Here is a 23,985-nt window from a genome sequence, read left to right on the forward strand (position 1 = left end):
CCGGGATCCTTGCACTCGTCCTTGTGCTTCGGCCACATGTGCTTAACCTACTGCGCTACTGCCCGACTCCCGCGTGGCCTCTTTCTAATATGGAGTCTGCCGCTGCAGTTTGAGGCTGCTCTGGCCTTGTTGGGGCAGCTCCAGAGTGCAGTGGGGTTGTGATTTTGCACGGGGGGTGCTGCGTGTGACAGCAAAGTCAACAACCCAGCGCAGCACAGCCCAGGCCCTCCCGTCAGACAGGACTGGTGTGTGTGTGTGTGTGTGTGTGTGTGTGTGTGTGTGTGTCCGTCCCACTGCACATGTGCAGAACTCTGGTCTGAGCCCAGACGCCCCACTTCCAGACAAACCGTGGCTACAGGCGGTTGGCACTTTGCTGAGCCCCAGCTTCGTCTAACAGACAGACAGACCCTAATGATGGGCCTGGGGCTGGGCAGCCATCCTGGGCTGTACTCCTTCTCGCAGCTCCGCCCCCAGGGTGGACGAATAAAAAGGACAAAAAGTAGACCTGAGAATGGTGAAACTGCACATATTTGAGAGCGTAGCACCAGGGGGACACGAGAGCAAACAGAAAACACCATCACACGTCTGCTAGAGCACAGTAGGGCCGTGCCTCTCTCTCCACCAGGAGACAGGAAGCGCACACAGCCTGCTTTTGGTGATAGTAGCTTTACTGCTGCAGTGTCTGGGCCGGGCCCAATTGTCCAAGGTGCATGGGTGTCCACAAGGAGCCTGATCCCCCTCTCAGGAGTGGGTCGTACTCCCCCCAAGAGCTTTTGCTCAGGCCACTCCCACTGTCTTGTGCTGTGAGAGCTGGCACCATCCTACAGTGGCCCCAAGACCAGGCCTCCAGCTGGTGGGCTTGGAGAAATCTGAGTGGGGGTTTCATGGCCTCTGGTGTGGGGTGTGGAGAGGGGTAGAAATGGGGTGACCAGGCACCTCTCAGCTCCTGTGGACATCCACTCAGTGTCACGCCTGGACACTCCGCCACTTTCGCTTTACCTGTGAGTGTGGAGCCTTGAGCACAGGCGTGTGTGCTTGTGCTTATAGACCCTCAGGACCTCAGCCCTCAAGCTGGCCTTCAGACAGTGCCTCCCAGGACTGACTGCCCTCCCTCACTGCGCCACACCATGCCAAACCACCCTGACAACTCCAGCCAGCTCCACGGCAGGTGACACCACACCATATCTTAACACTTCACACTGATCATACCACTCCACACCAGAGCACAAAGCTGCCATCAACTAGGCCAGACATAAAGGTGACACTTCTCAGCGTGGGGGGAGATAACATAATGGTTATGCAAAGAGAGACTCATGCCTGAGGCTCCGAAGTCCCAGGTTCAATCCTCTGCACCACCATAAGCCAGAGCTGAGCAGGGCTCTGGTAAAAATAAACAAGGAGGGAGATGGTTGGTAGCACTGCTGGTTAAGCGCACATGGTGCAAAGCACACAGAACGGCGTAAGGATCCTGGTTCGAGCCCCCGGATCCCCACCTGCAGGGGAGTCGCTTCACAGGCAGTGAAGCAGGTCTGCGGGTGTCTGTCTTTCTTTCCCCCTCTCTGTCTTCCCCATCTCTCTCCATTTCTCTCTGTCCTATCTAACAATGACAACATCAATAAAAACAACAATAATAACTACAACAATAAAAAGAAGGGGAAAAATATATATATAGAAAAATAAGTGAATGAATAAAGAAAGGTGACACTTCTATAGCACTGTCATATATATGATGATCTGAAACATCACACATCATGATTTCACTGCTTTGGTGCCAGGCTGAGAGAGAACAATTTAGCACTAGAGATGCCCTGATGCCATGGCACTCCCGTGTGTGCCAAGACTCGAACCTGGGTCTGGTGAGGTGCTGCCCCAGCCAGTGAGCTGTTCCTCCTGTCCTGCATCACTGTCTTTACAGCAGCCCTGCCCAGGACCCCACCTGAGTGTGTCCTCACGTCCTTTCTTTCTCTCTTCTCTGACCCCCAGCACAGGCAGTAGCTAGAGAGTTGGGTTTGCCTGCCACTGTGCGGTCAGATGCCTAGTGGGGCCTTCTTCCTTGAGAGACCCACAGTCACTGCTGCCCACACATGTCCTCAGCCCTCCCATCCCCTTTGCCCCCCTAGACAGTGTCCCTGCCACGCCTTCCCTGAGGACAGTCTCTTGCTCTTCCAGCCTGCTGGAGTCCCCCTGGTCAGCGTGTACGCCAGCCCCAACGACCAGATGCTGTGGGCCCTGGACAGCCGGTGGAATGTGCACGTGAGGGTGGGCATCACCGAGGAGATGCCCGTGGGGACCGACTGGGAGCACGTGCCAGGTAGGAGGGAGCACCACCGCATGCCAGGCATGGGGTCACGGGGTCCCACACAGAAGAGTGAGTCATGAGGTGCTGGGCATGGGGCGCTGCGGTCACAGGGACCCACACTTAACAGCGCTGGGGCTCAGTGTCTCACACAGGCAGGGCAGGAGTTGGGTCCCAGGGTCCCACACAAGCTGTGGGCACAGGGCTCATGGCGTGCTGGGGTCAAGGGCCCATCAGCAGGCCTCCTGCACACAGCAGTCGGACCTTCCCACTGGAGGTTTGTCTTCACTGTTCTGCTGAGGCCGGGGACAGGTGCCTCGATGTCAGTGTGGGAGGCACGAGACTGCAGGCTCCAGTCAGCCCTGTGTCCTTGTGGTTCTTTGAGGGGCAACTGGCTCCAGCTGCCAGGACACTCTGACTGGACCGGAGACTCCAGGCTGCTTTCCTACCCCTGCTGCTGGGGCATCCTGGCCCTGGGCTCACAGCCCACACCCAGCCAGCAGCCCCCTGCTTAGAGCAGTCTTATGGGGAGCGAGGTTTGTCTTGCCCGTGGCCTGGCCAGGGTGCAAGGACTGACTGGGCTGTTCACCCACAGGGCTGCAGGCCTGCCAGCTGGCACTGAGCTCCAGGACCGTGTGGGCCCGCTGTCCCAACGGTGACCTTGCCCGACGGTATGGCGTCACTGACAAGAACCCCGCGGGGGACTACTGGAAGAAGATCCCTGGCAGTGTGACGTGTGTTACAGGCAGGTGCTGGGTCGTGCTGCTCAGGGGGCTGGCTCTCCGGGCACTGCACTGGGGCCTCTCACACTATGCACTCCCACTGGATATGAGTCTTCCCCGAGTGGGCCATCTGGGGTCCCCTCAGATTGGGAGGGTGGGAGCTGGGCTTAGGGAATAGTGTGCCCAGGATTCTGGGGCTATGCACGGCTGGTCCTGACTCCTGTGTCCAGGGGTTTGGCCCCCTCATTCCCAGGGGGCTGATGAGTGTTGGCTGGTCCTTACAGTGACCTCGTCAGATGAGCTATGGGCAGTGGGCCCCCCTGGCTGCCTCCTCCAGCGGCTGACAAGGACTTTCAGCCACTCTCATGGAGCCCAGAGCAGCCAGACCGCTGCCCAGCCCGAGGACCCAGAAGATGAGTGGGAGGTCATCTGAAGGACCAGCAGGCCACTCGGGACAAGACCGCGGGCACAGCTGGCTTCTTGCCACTCCGTCTGGGACACACCCTGCAGCGTTTGTCCACATGCTTCTGGCCGATGGACTCCCTCGAGCTCCCACTTGCACCAGGACCCCCGTCGAGGGGTCTCTAGGGAGTCTGCCAACTGCAGCCAGTCGCATGCTCTCCAGTTTCCCACGTGTGCTCTGCCCTCTCCTCGCTGAGCCTCCAAGTCCTGCTGGGGGTGGACCCTGGCAGGACGGGTTACGGCACGCAGGGGCCACCATAGACAGCAGCGTCAGTAGCGCCAGGCTGACCCGCACCCGAGGTCAGTGCTCAGCGACCCACATGTGGCACGGTGATGTCATCTTCTTGGCTCCCGCCCATCACCCTTGAGATGTAGGTTCTGGCACATTCCATGCTCAGCGCTCCAGAGGGGAATTCAAGGTCATGCTCAGAGGGTGAGGTGCTGGACTGTGCTGGCATGGATAATACACACACCACACACACACCCTCCCTGCCCACTCACAGGCTGGAAGTGCTCACTTCCTGGAGACCACACCTGGTGGAAATAGGGGAGGCCAGCAGATGAGACAGAAGCTGGACTGTACCTGTCGCCAGGTGGGGCTGCCCAGGAAGTGTGTCGGGCGTGAGGGCCTGGCCGTGCCATTTCACCTGGTACTGTCTGGGGAGAGAGTCCATTGCCACGGGTGACTTTATGAAAACCAGGAGCATCCTCAAAGGATGCATCTACTAATTATTGCCTTTTTTGTTTGTTATATTTCAAACCTGCATAAGATACCTCATCTGAAATCAAATCTTAACAGACTTAAAAATGGATTTTCTGAGGCCAGCCTAAGACCTTCCATTCCTTCCGCTGGTTTCTCCTGGGCTGCAGCTTCAGAAAGTGGGTGACCCCCACCCCACATGTCCTCTGGTGGGGCAGTTCTAGGACTCTGCATTTGGGTTGAGATCCCCAGATGGCAGAAGCCGGTGCCTGTCATGATCTGTGGCTGTGACCTCTTTAGATGTCAGTCCTTGGGGCCAGTCCAAGGGCCCCTCTTCCAGCTGGCATCTGAGTAGACAGCCCGCATGATCCTGCCGAGCCCACTGCTCCCTCCCTCCTGGAGGCAGCTCCAGGCTGGGTGCCAGCCTCGCTGCTGTTTTTAGCTCACAAGCCCAGGACCCTGCTCCTCAGCGTCCCTTTTCTACAAGTGAGCCCGGGAGCCCAGCCACAGAGAAGCGCAACAAAGTCCATCCTTAGACACGACCCAGGCCCAGAAGTAAGGACAAGACATGGAGACCCCAGGTCTGTCTTCACAGCTCAGTTTTATAGAGCCCTTGTGTTGAGGCCTCGCGAAGGCAGAGACTGTGCAGGCCAGGACGGCTGCTGCTCTATTCCCCGTGCCTTCCCCACTCTGGGGCGGCCACGCCCTCGGGACCCCGCGGGACTCCAGTGCAATGAAACCCGGTCAAGGTCAATCCCCTTCCACCCCTTGTGGCTTTTGTGTTGTGTCGTTTTCTTTCTGGTTTTGATTTTTAGTTGTGCTTTGAGACAGTGCAATAAACAAGACCTTTTCCAAACCTGGCTGAGTCTAATGCCTGAGCTGGGAGACGGTGCCCTCAGCAGCTCTGGCAAGGGCACCCCACTGCCTCGGCTGGTGCTTATCTGCCCGGCCCCCAGCTGAGCTTCTACTGGCGCCTGCTCCCAAGTAGACAAGTCCCCAGCCCTCAGGGCATCCTGGCAGCTCCTCTGAGACTTACCCGCTGTAGACAGGCTTTGGAGGGAGGCCTTCAGACCTACTACATCTGCTTCCACCAAAAGACAGCCGGATTCGGAAATGCCTGGCTTGGCTGGAAACCTGTGTGTGAGCAGCAGCCCCGCCCCACCAGGGCACGCAGGCACCAGGATGTGAGCAGAACCTGAAGGCAGAGTTTGGGCGGGAAAGGCGAATCCTGAGGAAGACAAGAGTAAAGCAGGAGAGCAACACGTGGCTTCCTGGCGGGCAAATACATACGCTCCAGAATGGTCTGTGCAGCGGAAGTCACCAAATCCCCACTGGGGTTTTTGGTGGTGCTGGGAAGCAGCAGGGAGGTCACAGCACGTTACTGCTGCAGATGCAGACATGGCATCACACCTGCACCAGCCTCATGGCCTCCTCAATCAGCTCTGCGAGGGAAACTCTAGTCATGACTCAGAGAGGCTGAGTCACTTGCCCAAGGACACACAGGAGAGCTGGGTGTGTAACTCTGCTGTCTGATGCCACTTCACTAGTGGTCCCGTAATCCTGGGAAGGAGCAGGTGGCAGAGAGCAACCGGCACGTGGTGTGTGCAGTGCGGTGTAATGGTTGATGGCATGAGGCCTTGGCGCTGAAGAAGAGATAGAGAGACTGCCAGGCGTAAAACCCACATCAAGTGAGAAGGGGAGCTAAGGACAGCATGTGTGCCCTGATGGCCTCAGTAAAGCAGTCTGCACAGGACTACAGTAGCTGAAAGGACATCAGTACAGAGGAAGGGATGGGGCCCGGAGGCGCAGCCCTTCTGGGAAAGCCCAGAACTATCAGAACAGTCTTCAGACTCTCGAACCTACTCTGGTGATGTGTCTCGTGCAAATCCTAAGGCAGGGGGCATGCATCCACACAGCCTCCTCTGTCCCCAAGAGACACTGCCACTGCCGCGTGGGAACACTCCCTGGAGAACTGACCATTCCACTTGCCTAAAAGCACATGCAGGGCCAGGGAGAGAGCACAGTGGTTACACAACTCTCATGCCTGGTGCTCAGAGGTCCCAGGTCCAGTTCCTGACAATACAAGTCGGAGCTAGGCAGTGCCATTGTAAAAAAAAAAAAAAACCACGGAACACTCACAGTGAGCCCAGGGCTCTGGAGCCCCCAGACGGCAGAAGGCCTGCACAAGCCTCCACTGGACTCCTCACTGATGGGGCCTGAAGTCATTCTGATGTGGAGTACTGGGGCAGAAACAAGTTCCAGCGCAGAAGCCAGGTGCCATGGCTGCCTGAAGATGCCTTTATGTATCTTGAACTTTGAGCCATGTCAGTGTACTTACTCCCAAAGTCAATAAGTCATTGAGAAACTCAGCCCTCGCATGAACAGTCTGCTCAACACCAGTGAGTCAGATGTCACACACACACACACACACACACACACACACACATGCGTTTGCACAGCCAGGGCCTCAGCAGTTTCACCCACTGCCTTTTCATTTAGAGAAAGGACACCAGAGCTGCTTCCAGTGCCATGGCACCTTGCATGTGATGCTGGGCCTCATACCTGAGCAGTGCAGACGACAAGGCAGGAGCCTTATGTGGTGTGTGGTGAGCTATCTCCCCAACCCAACACCACACGATTCTTAAACCAAATTTTTAAAAACTTTTTAATATTTCCTTTTTGTTGCCCTTGTTTTTATTGTTGTAGTTATTGTTATTGATGTTGTTGTTGTTGGGTAGGACAGAGAGAAATGGAGAGGAGGGGAAGACAGAGAAGGGGAAAGAAAGACACCTGCAGACCTGCTTCACCACCTGTGAAGCGACTCCCCTGCAGGTGGGGAGCTGGGGGCTCGAACTGGGATCCTCACGCCAGTCCTTGTGCTTTGCGCCACCTGCACTTAACCTGTTGTGCTACCGCCCAACTCCCTCTTAGCCAAATTTTTACCAAGTGTTTGATGTAGGGAAATGCTTCATGGTAAATGCTGAATTATACAGAACGTCTAACATCATCGATGTAAAACTGCAGAGAAAAAATGTTTTGTGTTTACACAGTGAAGTAGAAATCCGCCAAAGTGCTGAGGAAGCTGTGCAGTCCCACAGCTGGGGCGGGGCAGTCGGTAACTCCTTGGGATGGGGGTCCAGGGGCCCAGCTGGAGCCCATCCAGTTCACATGTTCCACCGACACAGGGACTGTACAAGATTCTTTTTAGAAATCACTGAAAGCAGAAGTCTCTCCTCACTTCCACCTCGACTGTCTGATGGTGACACCCAGCCTGTCTTTTTACGGCTCAGCCACTTCCTCGACAGCACTTGCTCTCCACTCCAGAAGCTGCCTTGTGGACAGGACTTGGAACTTAGGAAGCCACAGTCAAGCTGGTACGTTGGGCTGAAGGTGCTAGGATGGAGGGAGTAGGATCAAGGTTGTTTTGGGATGGAGTTTTTGTTGGGGGGAAGGGAGATTGTAGTGAGGCCCTGGACAGGTTGTCGTCATCCAAGCCAGAGAAGGGACATGTTGGGGCCCAACTCCCTGTTCTCTCAGCCACTGCCTCCAGCCAGCCCCAAAGGACAGGTATCCCATGCTGGCTCCAGGCCTGGGGTCACCTTGGGGAGGAGGGACCTGGTCTGGAGTCTCCCTAAGGGCATCTGGAGTGTTAATCCTTGGGCCCCAGACCTCTCACTGGGGTTGGGGTTCTCAAGGTCCCTGGCAGGGCCGATACTGGCTGAAGCCCGTTTTTCCTTAGAAATAGACTGATGCAGTGCATGGACCAACTCTGTCACCTGAGAGACATGGGTCTTTCTGGGCAGAGCAGGAGATATCTGAGAAGTCATATAGGCTGTGGTCCAGTGGATAAAGTATTGGCCTCTCAAGCATGAGGTCCTGGGTTCAGTCCCTGGCAGCACATGTGCCAGAGTGATGTCTGGTTCTTCTCTCCTATTCCTCTAATAAATAAATATTAAAAAGAAAAAAAGTCGGGGCCAGGTGGTGGTACACCTGGTTAAGCGCTCACATCACAGTGCACAAGGACCCAGGTTCAAGCCCCTGGTCCCCACCTGCGGGGGGGGGAAGCTTCACAAGTGGTGAAACAGGGCTGCAGGTATCTATCACCCCCTTCCCTCTCAATGTCTTTGTCTCTGTCCAATAATAAATAATGTCATGTTGAGTTGCCATCTGCCAGGAGGCCTCTGGACTGAGCCTGGCCAGCTCCAGCACTTCCATCCTCAGCACTTGGCTGACAACTGTGCTGGGTGGCCTCACATCCATGTCGCCCTTCCTGGCCCCAGGGGCCCTGGAACTGACAGGCTGGGGCCACGAGATAAAGCCGGAGCTGCAACTATCAGCCCCACACTACGCTCCCTCTGCTCACAGGTGTTCTGCCGCCGCTGGGTGCCACTGGCCTGGCCCCATCATCCCTGCAGTGTGGAACCCCCCCCCTTCCCGTCCCCCTCCACCCCATCCACCCACCCACCGTGGAAACTTAGCCCGAGGCACCCTCTCCCACCCAGGGCGGTGTGCCTGCCCACGCAGGCCCCCCGGGAGAGCAGTCACATCCTCTTCCTACACCCCTGTGAAACAGACGGGGATGCCGGCCAGAGCCAGTGGCAGGTGTCAGTCACAGCCAGGTCCCCCTTCATGCCGGACTAGCCCCAGCAGGCGCCCCTCAGGGGCAGGTGGAGGGGGACCCATCCAGGATGGCCACTCTTCACTGGGCAGACTTCAGGGCTCTGCCTGGCAGGACACTGGCCTCAGCCAGCGAGCGGGGTTAAATTTCACGGTCCAGGGGAGGCCTGAACGGGACAGCTGACCCCTGGGCCCCTGGCGCAGCGCTAACAAGGCCCCATCTCCGTAAGCTTCCCGCAGAACCAGCTCCACGACTGGGGCACGGCTGCCTGGCAGAGGGACACGCCACCCACGGAGCGGGAGCTGGAGCAGGATGGCGGGGCAGAGGCAAGTCTCACCCACCTGGGGGGCGGGGCAGGGCTGAGGGCAGAGGGGTGACCCGGACAAGCCCGGGCCTGAGCAGACCAGCTCAGGGGCAGCCTAGGTCGGGGCCAGCTCGGACGGGCGGGCGGGCAGGCTCCCCGCCCCCACCCTACGCCCCCTCCCCTCCCGGCGCGCGGAGACAGAAGGAGCCAAGGCGCAGGGGCACGGCAGTGTATGCTCTGCTCGGCGCGGTACAGGCCTAGCCCTTGCCCGAGAGGTCCAGCGGCTGCAGGAAGGGCGGCAGCGGCAGCTCGTCCAGGGCCTCGGGGAAGCGGCCGGGCGAGATGGCGGTGACCAGCACCTGCATGGCACGCGCGAAGAGCGACGGTGGCGCCAGGCCGGCCAGCCACTGGAACTTGTCCTCGCCCAGCAGCCGCTGCCAGCGCAGCCGGTCGCCCAGCAGCTCGCGGCGGGCCGGGCCCACGGCGGCGGCGGGCGTGTACAGCGCCAGCAGGTCGAGCAGCAGCAGGCGGCGGCGGCGGGGGCCCGGCTCGCCGGGGGCGCCGGCGGGGTCCGGGGCGTCGTCGGGGTCCGGGGCGTCTCGGCCCATCTGGCGCAGCAGCAGCTCGAGCGGGGTGAGGCCGCCGCCGTCGCGCAGGCCGGGCGAGGCGCCGTGGCCCAGCAGCAGGAAGAGGCACTCGGGCCGCGCCAGCTCGCAGGCCGCATGCAGCGCCGTGGCCCCGCCCTCCACGCGCCCGCAGCCGCGCCGGTCCAGCAGGCGCGCGCGCTCGTCGGCCGGCAGGTCGCGCACGGTGCGCAGGATGCGGCGCAGGACGCCCACGCGGTTGTAGCGCACGGCCAGCGCCAGGTGCGGGCCCGGGGCGGCGCAGCAGCGGAAGCCGGGGCTGGGGGCCGCCAGCGCGCGGCGCGGGAAGCTGGCCAGCAGGAAGTGCGCGTAGGCGCGGTGGTCGTGCACCAGCGCGTAGAGCAGCGCTTCGGACGGCGAGTAGGCGGCGGCGCGGCCGCGCTCGTCCCAGTGGAAGGCCTCGCTGGCGCGCATGTCCTCCAGCAGCCACACGGGCAGCAGGTCGCGCACCGCCTGGTAGAAGGCGAACGAAGACTTGCGGCACTGCTTCTGCGCCCGCGAGCGCGCCGCGCCTGCACCCTCGGGGCCCCCGTCGGCGCCCCCAGGCCGCGAGTCCCACGGCATGCTGGCCTCGGCCTCACGGCATGGGCTGCCACCTGGGGACACGGGTCAAGGTGAGGGCCTGCGCGGCTGCGGGCACCCCGCGCCTCCCGGGCTCGCCCTTGCAACAGGTCACACTGCTGGTCACTGCTCCTGCGGGCCCTGGAACCTGGTCCTGGACCTCGGCGCACCTCATCTCCCTCCGGGGCGCTAATGGATTCTCCAGCACCTCCCCTCGAGATGCCCCTCCCTGCCCCGGCCAGCCCGGTCCCACACGACATAACGCCCCGCCCTAAGGGAGTCGGGCTGTCGCGCAAAGCGCAAGGACCGGCTTCCTTAAAGATCCCGGCTCGAGCCCCCGGCTCCCCACCTTCAGGGGAGTCGCTTCACACACGGTGAAGCAGGTCTGCAGGTGTCTGTCTGTCTCTCCCCCTCTCTGTCTTCCCCTCCTCTCTCCACTTCTGTCCCATGCAACAACAACAATAAAGCAAGGGCAACGAAAGGGGATAATTTTTTTTTAAAAAAAGACCACCCTAAAAGCTACCCTCTCTCCCCTCCCCAGATGAAGACCCCCTGCTTCCACCCCGGGGCAGGGCAGCCCAGCCCCAAAGAGAAGAGGCCAAGGGGAGGGCCGGAAAAGCGCGCCCCCCCTCCTCCAGGCTGAGCCAACTCTCTTCTGCAGCCCGAGCTCCCAGCCTTGTCTAACTGGACCCTGACCTTTACCCCCCATCACACAGGGAGGCGCCCCAGCACCAGCACCAGCACCAGCACCCGGGGAGACCCTGACCTACCTGGTTCCAGCTTCGGATCACCTAGCTGTGTGCCGGGGGTGGCTCACTTTCTCTCTCTGAACCTCAGTTTCCTCATCTGTAAGAAAGAGGGGAAGAAATGCGGGTTGTGGGCCACGTATGGGGTAGAGGTGTGCGTGGGTGGGCGCACCAGGCTTCCTTGCACCCAAACAGGTCATCTGCGGCGAGGCACCCTGAGCTCTCAGGAGGCGACCGCCCTGGACCTGCGCTTCACCGTCCGCACCGGCGTCCGGGTGCCGAGTCCTGTCCTCCGTTTCCAACAAGGGACGGGCTTGGCCCCCGGCCTGTCGACAAGTCACCCTCCTGCCACCCGCCTTGGGCTCACCCTCGAGGTAATGGGGACCCTCGACCCTTGGGGAGCTCGGCCAGGCCCTGACCTTAGCCTCCAAGCTCCCACCCCCAACCCGAACCTGCGCCGCCCGGGTCCCCCACTATTCAGAGGCCGCCTGGGACACAGGAGTCTGGTTGGTGAGGCCACAGGCCGCGACCGCACGCACCGGCCACCGGCCGGCCACCGGTGGCGACTAGGTTACAGAGGGGACACGGGGGGTGGGGGCGGTCTGCGCTGCGCTGGGCCTGGGCGCCGGGGTCCGCGTTGTGCATCCACGTCGCCGGGCCGGGAGGGGTCACGCAGGGCAGCGAGGCCGCCCGGCGATCACGGGGCGAGGCGGGGCGGCCGGGCCGAGCGCTGCACCTGCGGCGGGAGGTGGATCAGAGACTCACCGTGGGGCTTCCGGGCGGCGTCCCCGCCGAGTGGCCGGGGCAGTGGGGCCCGGGGACAGCGCTGCGGGGTGGGGCGCACGCACGGGGAGAGCCGCCGCCGTCGCCGTCACCACCACCGCCACCGCCACCGCCACCGCCGAGCTCTGAGCCGCAACCGGGTCGCTGGGCGGCGGGCGGCCGGGGCGGGCGGCGCAGTGCAGCCGGCGGGGCAGGACCGCGGGCCGTGCGCCGCCGCCATTGGCCCGCGCGTCCGGCCTCCGCCGCCGCCCATTGGCCGCCGCGCTGCACCATTGTTACGTCACCGGCCGCGGGCGGGGCGACCGACCGGACCCGCGGAAAAGTTGGGAGAAACTTGCGGGGGCGGGGCCTGGAGGGGCGGGGCTCCCGGAAACCGGGGCCGGCGGCCGGGCTGTCACTCAAGGGGAGGCTGGGCGCGCGTGGGCACCCGGTTTCCGCCCGTGCGACTGGTCCTGGCCACCTGACGACTCGCACTGACCCCCTCTGACCTTGGGGACGCCTCCAGCGTGAAGACGAGCTGCGAGGGGAGGAGCTGCTCTGCGCCCCACCCCCCCACCCCCGGTGGCCCGGGACCCGCGGGCGGCCGTGGGCTCCTGCTCCCTCCGCGGGAGCTGCTGCGGGCGGGACCTCAGGCGTGCAGGCCGGCAGCCCACGCCCCCCCATGCCCGTCACGGCCATGGCAGTGACAGCTGGGATTCTCAAGTCATGGACCAGGAACTTGAGGCTCCGCCAGGGGGGAAAAGGAGACCTGGCACCTCCCTGCCTTGTGGGCCCCGGTCTCAGACACAAAGGAGGGTCCTGCTGAGACACCCCCTCAGTACTGCCCGCCTGGGTGCGCAGCAACCTTGCCTACTCACACCACACCTCCGGGGGCCATCAGGGCTGCGACAGTGAGGTCACCAGGATGAATGGGGTGCAGAGAATGGGCTGGGAACCCCACTCCACTTCAGCCTCTCGGGCTCAACTCCCCCTTCCCCCCCTCCTCTCCCAGCCGGTTTCCCTCCAGCTTCTCCCTTTCAGGGAGACCTTGAGGTGTAAGGGAGGGGAACAGAGTGCGTGGAGCCACCGGCGGCCCCCAGGGCCAGGGAGGTGTGGGAGAGAAGTTGCCTCTGGTGCAGCCTGTGCTCAGGGCCTGAGCCTCCCCTCGCCATGCTCACACCAGGCTCTGCACTGGGAGTTCAGCCGTAGCCGCCTCCAGGGAAGGGAGGAGGAAGGCCTTGTCCTCTGTGCCAGCCTGCCCCCGCCCAGGTTGGCGTCAGCCCCGCCTTGCCCCACAACCCCCCTCCACTGGCCTTCCTTGCAGAGTTCCCAGCAGCCCAGCTTCCCAAGTGTGAACCTGTTTGTCTACTGCTTGGGGGCTTCTGGACTCAGGCTGAGGCAGGGGGCAAGCAGGGTGGGGTGGGGAAAGGCGTTCCTGGCACTTGCCACCCGAGTGGCAGAGGGCAGCTGGGAGGGGCCGTGTCACAGGCAGCCTTGGATGTAGGGCAAGGAGCTTGGGCCTGTGCTCCAGGGAGGTGGCACAGCAGAAACTACGCCAGACCTGCAGGCAGGGACCAGGGCCAGTCTCCAGCATCGCACACACCACAGTGATGCTTTGGTTCTCTTGAGACTTAAATCTGTTTTTTAAAAAATTGGACCATTGGGGGTCGGGCGGTGGCGCAGTGGGTTAAGCGCATGTGGCACAAAGCACAAAGGCATAAGGATCCCGCTTCGAGCCCCCGGCTCCCCACCTGCAGGGGAGTCGCTTCACAGGCGATGAAGCAGGTCTGCAGGTGTCTGTCTTTCTCTTCCCCTCTCTGTCTTCCCCTCCTCTCTCCATTTCTCTCTGTCCTATCCAACAACGAACAATATCAACAATGGCAATAATAACCACAATGAGGCTACAACAACAAGGGCAACAAAAGGGGGAAAAAGAGCGGTGGATTCATGGCGGTGGATTCATGGTGGTGGATTCATGGTGCAGGCACTGAGCCCAGAAATAACCCTGGAGGGAAAAAAAAAATTGGACCATAGGGAGTCTGGCGGTGGCACAGCGGGTTAAGCACAGGAGGCACAAAGGGCAAGGACAGGCATAAGGATCCCGCTTCCAGCCCCCGGCTCCCCACCTGCAGGGGAGTCGCTTCACAGGCGGTGAAGCAGGTCTGCAGGTGTCTGTCTTTCTCTCCCCCTCTCTGTCTTCCCCTCCTCTCTCCATTTCTCTCTGTCCTAACAACGACATCAATAACTGCAACAATAATAACTAAAACAACAATAAAAACAAGAGCAACAAAAGGGAAAATAATTATTTTTGGAAAATAAAATTTTTTTTAAATGGGACCATAGGGAGTCGGGCAACAGCGCAGCAGGTTAAGCGCAGGTGGCGCAAAGTGCAAGGACCGGCATAAGGATCCCAGTTCAACCCCCTGGGGAGTCACTTCACCGGCGGTGAAGCAGGTCTGCAGGTGTCTGTCTTTCTCTCCCCCTCTCTGTCTTTCCCTCCTCTCTCCATTTCTCTCTGTCCTATCCAGCAACGATGACATCAACAATAATAACTACAACAATAAAAAAAACAAGAGCAACAAAAAGGAAATATTTTTTAATGATTGTATTTATTTATTAATGAGAAAGGAGGAGAGAGAAAGAACCAGACCTCACTCTGGCACATGTGCTGCTGGGGATCGAACTCAGGACCTCATGCTTGAGAGTCCAAAGCTTTATCACTGCGCCACCTCCAGGACCACACATAAATATTTTTTAAAAAATAAATAAATAATGGGGCCATAGGGAGTCCGGCGGTAGCACAGCAGGTTAAGCGCACGTGGCGCAAAACTCAAGGACCAGCATAAAGATCCCAGTTCGAGCCCCCGGCTCCCCACTTGCAGGGAAGCCACTTCACAGGCGGTGAAGCAGGTCTACAGGTGTCTGTCTTTCCCTCCCTCTCTCTGTATTCTCCTCCTCTCTCCATTTCTCTCTGTCCTATCTAACACTGATGACATCAATAACAACAACAATAACTACAACAATAATAAAAAAGACAAGGGCAACAAAAGGGAAAATAAATAAATAAAATTTAATTTTTAAAAAATGGACCATAAAGGGGTCAGGTGGTGGCAAACCGCCTGGTTAAGCGTACTAGTTACTATGACAAAGACCCAGGTTCAAGCCCCCAGTCCCCACCTGTGGGGGGTGGGGGGAGAAGCTTCAGGAGTGGTCAAGCAGTGCTGCAGGTGTCTCCCTCTCTATCGTCCCTTCCCCTCTCAATCTGTCTCTGTTCCATCAAATCAAGCTAAATAAATAGCTTTTTAAAGAAAAGAATTTGGATCATCAGTACAGGAGGTGGCACAGTGGATAAAGTACTGGACTATTAGGTGTGAGGTCCAGAGGTCCATCCCTGACAGCACACGTGCCAGAGTGATGCTCTGGTTCTGTTCTCTCCTATTTCTCATTAATGAATAAATCAAATATTTATTTATTTTTAAAGATTTTATTTCTTTATTAATGAGAAAGATAGGAGGAGAAAGAAAGAACCAGACATCACTCTGGCACATGTGCTGCCGGGGATCGAACTCAGAACCTTACGCTTGAGAGTCCAAAGCTTTATCATTGCGCCACCTCCTGGGCCACCAAATATTTATTTTTTGTTACACCACAGAAGCATTTCAGTGGGAATGGCAAATGTCTTACCATGCACGAGCCCAGGTTCAAGCTATGGCAATGGAGGAAGGCCCCATGCTGCAGCATCTGTCCATCTCTCTCTCTCTCTCTTTCTCTCTTTCTCTCATTCTCTTCCCAAATGGATAATCTGCCTGGAGCAATGACACCTCACATTCACTAGGCCCCAGCTACACAAAAACCAAGACAGAAAAAAAAACGTTGCTGATGCCGGGCTGAGCACACACATTACCATTCGCAAGGACACAGGTTTGAGCCCCTGCAGGCAGGAAGCCTCATGAGTAGTGAAGCAGGCCTGCAGGTGTCATTTTTTAAAAAAAATATTTATTTTCTCTTTTTGTTGCCCTTGTTTGTTGTTGTTGTTGTAGTTATTATTGTTGTTATTGATGTCGTTGTTGGATAGGACAGAGAGATGGAGAGAGGAGGGGAAGACAGAGAGGGGAAGAGAAAGACAGACACCTGCAGACCTGCTTCACCGCCTCTGAAGCCACTCCCCTGCAGGTGGGGAGCCGGGGGCTTGAACTGGGATCCTTACACTGGTCTGGACTTCACACTATGTGCGCTTAACCCGCTGCACTACCGCCCAACCCCCCTGCAGATGTCTTTTTTTAAAAATATTTTATTTATTTATTAATGAGAGAGAGGGTGGGGGAGATAGCATCATGGTTATGCAAGCAGACTCTCATGCCTGAGGCTCCAAGTCTTAGGTTCAATCCCTTGTACCACCATAAGCCAGAACTAAGCAGTGTGCTGCTGTTTCTGTCTCTCTCTGCATCTCTTTAAAAAATAAAATAAAATTGATTAATGAGAGGGATGGGGGAGAGAGAAAGAACCAGACATCACTCTGGTACATGTGCTGCCAGCGATTTAATTCGAGACTTCATGCTTAAGAGTCCAACACCTCATCCACTGAGCCACCTCCCAGATCACACAGGTGTCTTTCTTCCTCCCTGTCACCCCCACCCCTCTTAATTTCTTTCTGTCCTATAAAGTTTAAAAAAAAAAAAAGGAAAAAAAGGCCACCAGGAGTGGTGGATTTATAGTGCCAGCACCCAGTCAGCACCCAGTCCCACCAATAACCCTGGAAGCAATAAAAAAGAAATAAAATATTTTAAAATGTTGAGCAGGAGCAAAGGCTCAGCATCAAAATGCTTGTGCAAGGCCCTGGACTTAATACCCAGAATGACTAAAAATCAGAATAAATGGATGGACAGGATGGCTTGCCTGGATGGTGCACTTGCTAACTTTGCAGAGCACACCACCTGGGTTCGAGCCCACCTGTCATCACAGTGAGGAAAGCCTTGGAGAGTGGTATCTTTCCCCTCCCTTCTGTCTCTGTCTCTCTGCCGTCTGAAAAGGTCAGCCTGGAGCAGTGAAGCCCCAGTGATGATGATAAAAATAAATAAATAAATAAATATGTGCAGGGGGTAGATAGCATAATGATTATGCAAAGAGACTCTCATGCCTGAGGCTCCAAAGTCCCAACATAAGCCAGAGCTGAGAAGTGCTCTGGTAAAATAAGTAAATAATACAATGTAATATAATATAATATAATATAATATAATATAATATAATATAATATAATATAATTAACCTAATATAATTTAATAGCAGCCCGGGAGGTGGCAGAGTCATTATTATTGTCAAACTCAGAGAAGGGTCCACATCTGGCACAGTGACACTTTGGTTCTCTTGTTAACAAGTACGTCAATCTTTTTTTAAATATGCATTTATTTATTATTGGGTGGAGACAGAGAAATTGAGAGGGGGAGGATAGAGAGACAGAGAGACACCTGCAGCCCTGCCTCACCACTTGTGAAGCTTTCCCCCTGCAGGTGGGGACCAAGGGCTTGAACCTGGGTCCTTGTGCACTGTAATGTGTGCACTTAACCAGTTGCAGTACTGCCTGGCCCCTGTAAATCTTTTTTTTTTTTTTTAATTTGAGGGCCCAATCAAAGAGCCTTTTTTTTTTTTTAAAGATTTTATTTATTTATTTATGAGAAAGATAGGAGAGAGAGAAAGAACCAGGCATCAGTCTGGTACATGTGCTGCTGGGGATTAAACTCGGGACCTCATGCTTGAGAGTCCAATGCTTTATCCTCTGCGCCACCTCCCAGGCCACTTTTTTTTTTTCTTTCTTTTTTAACCAGAGCACTGAACAGGTTTGGTTTGTGGTGGTGAGGGGGATTGAACCTGGATTGACTTCGGAACTTCAGGCGTGAGAGTCCCTTTGCTTAACTATTATACTATCTACCCCTGCACTTAATTACTTATTTTGAATAGACATAGAAATTGAGAGGGAAGGGAGATAGAGAGAGAGAGACACCTGTAGACCTGCCTCACCACTTGTGAAGCACCCCCTGCAGGTGGGGCTGGGGGCTTGGACCTGGAGCCTTGAACCCAGGGCCTAATACACTGTAACAGGCGCACTTTACTGGATGCACCACCACCCAGCCCCCAGCAAGTGCCTAAATCTTAGAACAGGCAGGTAAGCTGAGCCCGGTGTGCCTGTCCACCCCAGTGCAGTCACTCTCACCTCCCTCCGAGGTCACTGGGAGACTCCAGGTGGCCGTCATAGCTCAGCACCAGTGGACACCATCCTGTGCGTGGTGCCCCAGCGTGGCTCCACACCCGGCCCAGGTGTCCACACCCCTTCCCCAAGACCGCCCTCAGGACCAGTGGGAAGTCGCAGGTCCTCAGAGGGGGTAGCAGGCTGGGGAGACATCTGGGGGAAACTACCCTTCAGCACAGCCTTCATTTGGGGCTGACCTTTGACCTCCTGGGACCCACCCCAAGACTGGCTCCCCTCCTGCTAGGAGACCTTGTGTAGCAGGTCAGAGAGATGGGGGCTCAGAGCTGAGGCCCACAGCTGACCTGGGCTTTCTGGGTGTGCTCGTGGAGAAGCCACGGTGGAGAGAGATCCCACTGTGGTCCATGGTCCAAGGGGCAGGCTGTGTGTGTGTGTGTGTGTGTGTGTGTGTGTGTGTGTGTGTGTGTGTGTGGGAACCATAGGAGAGAAGCAGTCAGTACTGTGAGGTTCTGAGCAGAGAGGAGGGCGAGGGCATCCTAGAACAGCTTCCAAGCGGGGCCGTGATGGGGGTACCCTGCTGCCTGCAGCCGGCTGAGGTAGACCTGGGAATAAAGGCTGGGAGATGAAATGAGGACAGCAGGGACCTCCACCAGCGGTCAGGGCAGTGAGAGGCCACAGCTGTTACTCAGGATGTGGGGTGCTGGGAGTGCATGCTCTGGTGGCGCAGGGGGCGGAGGGGGTGCAGGGGGCTGGGGAGACAAGAGCCACAGGGACAGAACATCACACGTGGTGGGGAGGGACTCTGGCCTTCCGCACATGACAAGAAACAGAGCAGCCACAGTGGCTGAAGTGCTGGTCTGCTAGGGCCCAGGTTCAATCCCCGACATTGCATTGCCAGAGTGATGCCCTGACCCACATCCTCCTTCTCTCAATAAACAAACAAACAAACAAACGGGGGGATAGCATAATGGGTATGCAAAGAAACTCATGCCTGAGGTTTCAGAGTCCCAGGTTCAACCCCCGCACCACCATAAACCAAAGCTGAGCAGTGCTCTGCTAAAAAATAAAGTAGGCAGGGCAACAAAGGGAATAAATAAATAAAATAAATATTAATAAATAATCATCATCATTATTATTATTAAATAATAAATAATTATTTATTTAATTATTTATTATTATTAAATAATAAATTTATTTAATAATTTAAATACATTATTTATTTAATAAATAATTAAATAAATTAATAAATTGGGGGCTGGGCAGTGGTGCAGCAGCTTAAGTGCACATGGCTCAAAGCGCAAGGACCAGTGTAAAGATCCCGGTTCGAGCCCTCAGCTCCCCACCTGAAGGGGAGTCGCCTCACAAGCAGTGATGCAGGTCTGCAGGTGTCTGTCTTTCTCTCCATTTCTCTCTGTCCTATCCAACAACAATGATAGCAATAACAACAACAATAAGAATAAAAACAACAACAAACAACCAGGGCAGAAAATGGGAAAAAAATAGGAGTAGTGGATTCACAGTGCACTGAGTCCCAGCGATAACCCTGGAGGCAAAAATAAAATAAAATAAGAGGGAGGTAGGAAGAGAGAGAAAGAGAAACAGCACAGCACAGCTCTGCCACTGGTGGTATTTCCCCGGTCGTGTGGTGCCCCCAGGAGGTGCTGGAGTTTGAACCCAGGACTCTCTGCACACTGCCAGATGACGCATTTTCCTAATACCACTTTTTTCTTTTCTTTTCTAAAATATTTATTCCCTTTTGTTGCCTTTATTGTTGTAGTTATTGTTGATGTCGTTGTTGTTGGATAGGACAGAGAGAAATGGAGAGAGGAGGGGAGACAGAAAGGGGGAGAGAAAAATAAACACTTGCAGACCTGCTTCACCTCCTGTGAAGCGACTCCCCTGCAGGTGGGGAGCCGGGGACTCGAACCCAGATCCTTATGCTGGTCCTTGCGCTCTGTGCCACCTGCGCTTAACCTGCTGTTCTACCACCCAACTCCCTTTTCTTTTCTTTTATATATATATTTTTTCTTTTTTTAATTTTTAATTTTTATTTATTTTCCCCTTTTGTTGCCCTTGTTGTTTTATTGTTGTAGTTATTATTGTTGTTGTTATTGATGTCATCGTTGTTAGATAGGACAGAGTGGGGAGAGAAAGACAGACACCTGCAGACCTGCTTCACTGCCTGGGAAGCGACTCCCCTGAAGGTGGGGAGCCGGGGGCTCGAGCCGGGATCCTTAACACGGTCCTTGCGCTTTGTGCCACGTGCGCTTAACCCGCTGTGCTACAGCCCGACTCCCTTCTTTTCTTTAAAAAAGCGAGAGCCTCGTGCACATGTAATTTCACCATTCCAGCTGCTTTTCCTGCTCATTCGATAGTGGGAGAGAAAGCAGCACAGTGCTGGAGCTTCCGCTGCTGCCAGACACCTCCTGTGTGGTGCCAGGCCTGGAGCATCAGGTAGCTGTCCCCCCAGGGAACTCTCTCTCCTCCCCTCATACCCTTTTTTGCAGCAGGGGAATCTGTTTCCCTGGCCTCCCAACGTGCAAGGAGGCTGCAGCGCTGCCCCCTCCTTTGCTGTGGAGAACTTTCCGCAGGCCAGGGGCGGGCAGGAGAGCAGCTCCTCAGTTACTGTGTGTTCTAAAGGCGCAAACAAGCGGCTCACTCTGGCCCCACAGGAATAAAGAAAGAAATGACGCACTGGAAGCCACATGCCCTGGACTGGAAGCCCTATCCTATCCACTGGGAACCTTGGCCCTCAGCCCTTGGGGCCTCGGGGCCTTTTCATGTGCTGTTCCCTCTCTGGAGTCTCTACCCCAAAGGCTTCCTTTCTGGGGCACCCCCTAGGGGAGCTCCAGCCCCCCTGGACCTGCGCAGGGCCCGGCAGGCACTCCTGTCAGCCTGCCATCCTAGGGGCAACGTCCTGCTGGCCTTGGGCGGCCAGAGGTGCCCCCCTCTTGCAAATGAGTGAGTGGGAGGTCCTTGCCAGGCAGGGAGGGTGCCAGCTGGGCTGGGCTGGGCTGCAGGCAGGCTGAGTGCCAGGGGGTTACCTTAGGGTCCAAGGCTGGCTGGGCAGAAGGTGAGAGAGGGAGAGGGGTGGGCTTCAGAGGACCAGCAGGCACCACCATCCAGTGCAGGCTTACGGTGCCCCCTGGTGGCCATCAGTGTCCTCACCTCACAGCTGGCCAGGCGCTGTCCACCCCCAGGGCCAGGCTCAGAGTCCCTCACAAGCAGGGCGGTGACCGTGGGTGTAGAGCTGGGCAGCCGCTGTAGTAGGAGTGGTCAGGGAAGGCTTCTTGTAGGGGGCAGCGTCCAGACTGAGCTGTGAGGGAGTGCAGGGGAGTCACATTCTGACAGAAGACAGAGTTGAAGTGAAGGCCCTGGAGGGGAGAGAGACTCAAGCTCTGCCTTTGGGGATGTTTATTTCATGAGAAGGGCCTAGAGAAGGTCTTTGCAGCCAGCCTGTCCACCCCTGTCCTTGGAAGAGGCCCAGCTTGTCCCTTTGTCCCTGCCAGGGCTCTTCTGAGCCTGCTACGGTGACCTTCCCGTTGGCCCATCTCTGTGGGCAGCTGTTAGGATGGTGTCAGGGCATGTGGGGGACAATCTGCCTGTGATGCTTATTGAGGCTCAGAGAACAGAGGGGCAAGAGGCTGGGTGCCACCCTGGGGTCCGGCAGTCCTCCAGGTGAAGGGCAGGGCCCAGTGGCCTACAGGGCACCTGCTGGGTGCTGGGCACAGTTCCTGGCACGAGGGCTCAGTGGTGACAAGCAGAAGCGTCCCGTCCCAGCCCTTGTAGAGTGCCTGCCCTCTGACCAGGGAGGGAGCACAGAAGCTGAGCTGAAAGGAGCGGGGCGTGGGGACAGGGTGGGGAGGTGGGCTGGGAGGGCCCAGGAGAGAGAGGGAGTTAGTAAGCTGGTGGAGACCACCAGGGTGGGGAGGGGAGCCGGGAGGTGGGGGTGGGGTGGGGGACAAAGCGAGACAGACAGACAGACGACAGGTGGAGAGCAGTGGGCCTGAGGTCTGAGGGCGGGCAGAGGGGAAGCTGGGCCAGCCAGGTGGGAGGAACAAGGATAAGCACTGAGGTCCATGCAGGCCAGTGTGCCAGAGTGCCGTCTCCGGGCTCTGTGTGAGGTTCTCTCCTGAGGCGGTCAGTGGATAAGGCTGTGAGCCCTCGGGCATGGGGGGGTGAGTTCAATCCCTGCCCATTGCATGTACCAGAATGATGCTCTGGTGTTCCCTTCTCTCTCTCTCTCTCTCTCCCTCTCTATCTTTCTCACACATTAATAAAGAAATCTTTTGGGTGGTCCAAGAGGTGGTGCAGTGGTAAAGCTTTAGACTCTCAAACATGAGGTCCCCAGTTTGATCCCCAACAGCACATGTGCCAGAGTGATGTCTGGTTCTTTCTCTCTCCTCCTATCTTTCGCATAAATAAATTAAAATTTTTTTTTTACTATTTATTTATTTTCCCTTTTGTTGCCCTTGTTTTTTTAATTGATATTATTATTGATGTTGTTGTTGTCATTGGATAGAACAGAGAGAAATGGAAAGAGGAGGGGGAAACAGAGGGGGAGAGAAAGAGAGACACCTGCAGACCTACTTCACTGCTTGTGAAGCGACTCCCCTGCAGGTGGGGAGCTGGTCCCCGGCTCCCCACCTGCAGGGGAGTCGCTGAGGGCTTGAACCAGGATCCTTAAGCTAGTCCTTGTGCTTAGCGTCACCTGCGCTTAACCCGTTGCACTACCGCCCGACTCCCGAATTGTGTGATCTTTCTATGGCATCTAAAATAAGTAAAAATTATTGTTTTACCCTGACATGCTCTCTGAGTGAGTCCTTTGCTCAAATTCCTTTGCTCGAGACAGACATCAATAACAACAATAATAACTACAACAACAATAAAAACCAATAAGGGCACCAAAAGTGAAAATGGATAATATTTTTAAAAAAGAAACCTTTTTTTTTTTTTATTGCCACCAGAGTTACCATTGGGGCTTCATGCCTGCATGACAATCCACTACTCTCAGCAGCCATGTTTCCCCTTTTTAAAATTTCATTTGATAGGACAGAGAGAAGTGGAGAGGAGAGGAGAAGAGAAAGAGACACCTGAGTATCTGCTTCATAAGTCACGAAACTTTCCCCCTGAAAGGTGGGGGGCTCAAACCTGGGTTCTTGCACATAGTAACTGCCTGGCCCCAAGAAAACTTTAAAAGAAGAAGAGGGAGAAATTCTGCAGCTCAAGAGGCAGCACAGTGGGTGAAGCACCGGGCCCTTGAGCATGAGTTCCTGAGTTCAGTACCCGGCATTGCAGGATCCAGAGTGATGTCTGCTTCTCTCACTAATAGTTGTTTGCTTTTGTTTTTTTAATTTATTTCATCCATGATTTAAATGATAAACTAAATATTAAAAAAAATTTTTTTTAATCTTTTTATTTATTGTATAGAGACAGCCAGAAATCAAGAGGGAAGGGGGTGATAGAGTGGGAGACAGAGAGACACCTTCAGCCCTGCTTCACCATTCGCAAAGCTTTCCCGCTGCAGGTGGGGACCAGGGGCTCGAACCTGGGTCCTTGCGCATTGTAATACATGCACTCAACCAGCTGCGCCACCACCCGGCCCTATAAACTAAATCTTTCTACGTATTTATCAGAGAGAGAAAATTCCTTGAAGGGAGCACAGGTGTTACTGGGTTCGAGCCCTAGGCCACCACACTAGAGCACTGTTGAAGTATCTCTCCTCCTCTCCCTCTTATCCCCTAGAGGAAAGAGAAGGAGGAAATGGCAGCCTTACAATGGAGTCATGTAGGCACTGGGCACTAGTGACAATCCTGCTGGAAAAGTCAACACATCACTTGAGCTGAGAGATAGCTTAGTGGGCAGGGTGCATGCCTGCCACACACAGGCCCAGCTTGGGCACCACACGAGAGGGGCTGTGACAAAGGACGAAGCTCAGATGCCGACGTGTTCTTGTTACTCCTCTTTT

The 23,985-nt window shown here is 56.2% G+C and overlaps 2 protein-coding genes and 1 long non-coding RNA gene across 3 annotated transcripts in view; 2 read left to right on the forward strand and 1 right to left on the reverse strand.

The window, feature by feature from the left end:
- The window catches only part of TECPR2 (tectonin beta-propeller repeat containing 2), a 67,668-nt gene extending 62,628 nt beyond the window's left edge, over nt 1-5,040 (forward strand). Inside the window, exons 18-20 of the mRNA XM_060181166.1 lie at nt 2,170-2,311; nt 2,892-3,041; nt 3,303-5,040. Coding sequence (XP_060037149.1) covers nt 2,170-2,311; nt 2,892-3,041; nt 3,303-3,451 — 441 coding nt within the window. The 3' untranslated portion in view covers nt 3,452-5,040. The remainder of the gene's footprint in view (nt 1-2,169; nt 2,312-2,891; nt 3,042-3,302) is intronic.
- Nucleotides 5,041-8,142: 3,102 nt separating this feature from the next.
- On the reverse strand, nt 8,143-12,001 carry ANKRD9 (ankyrin repeat domain 9). The gene is made up of 3 exons (XM_060181163.1): nt 11,819-12,001; nt 11,078-11,153; nt 8,143-10,342 (listed from the first exon to the last, which is right to left on the reverse strand). The coding sequence occupies exon 3, from the start codon at nt 10,308-10,310 to the stop codon at nt 9,360-9,362; it is 951 nt and encodes a 316-aa protein (XP_060037146.1). The 5' UTR covers nt 10,311-10,342; nt 11,078-11,153; nt 11,819-12,001; the 3' UTR covers nt 8,143-9,359.
- LOC132535437 (uncharacterized) overlaps nt 11,185-23,985 on the forward strand; it is a 32,366-nt gene continuing 19,565 nt past the window's right edge. The window contains exon 1 of the long non-coding RNA XR_009547239.1: nt 11,185-11,427. This is a non-coding gene — a long non-coding RNA (uncharacterized LOC132535437). The remainder of the gene's footprint in view (nt 11,428-23,985) is intronic.

This window comes from Erinaceus europaeus, chromosome 22 (assembly GCF_950295315.1).
Source record: "Erinaceus europaeus chromosome 22, mEriEur2.1, whole genome shotgun sequence".
NCBI classification, from domain to species: domain Eukaryota; kingdom Metazoa; phylum Chordata; class Mammalia; order Eulipotyphla; family Erinaceidae; genus Erinaceus; species Erinaceus europaeus.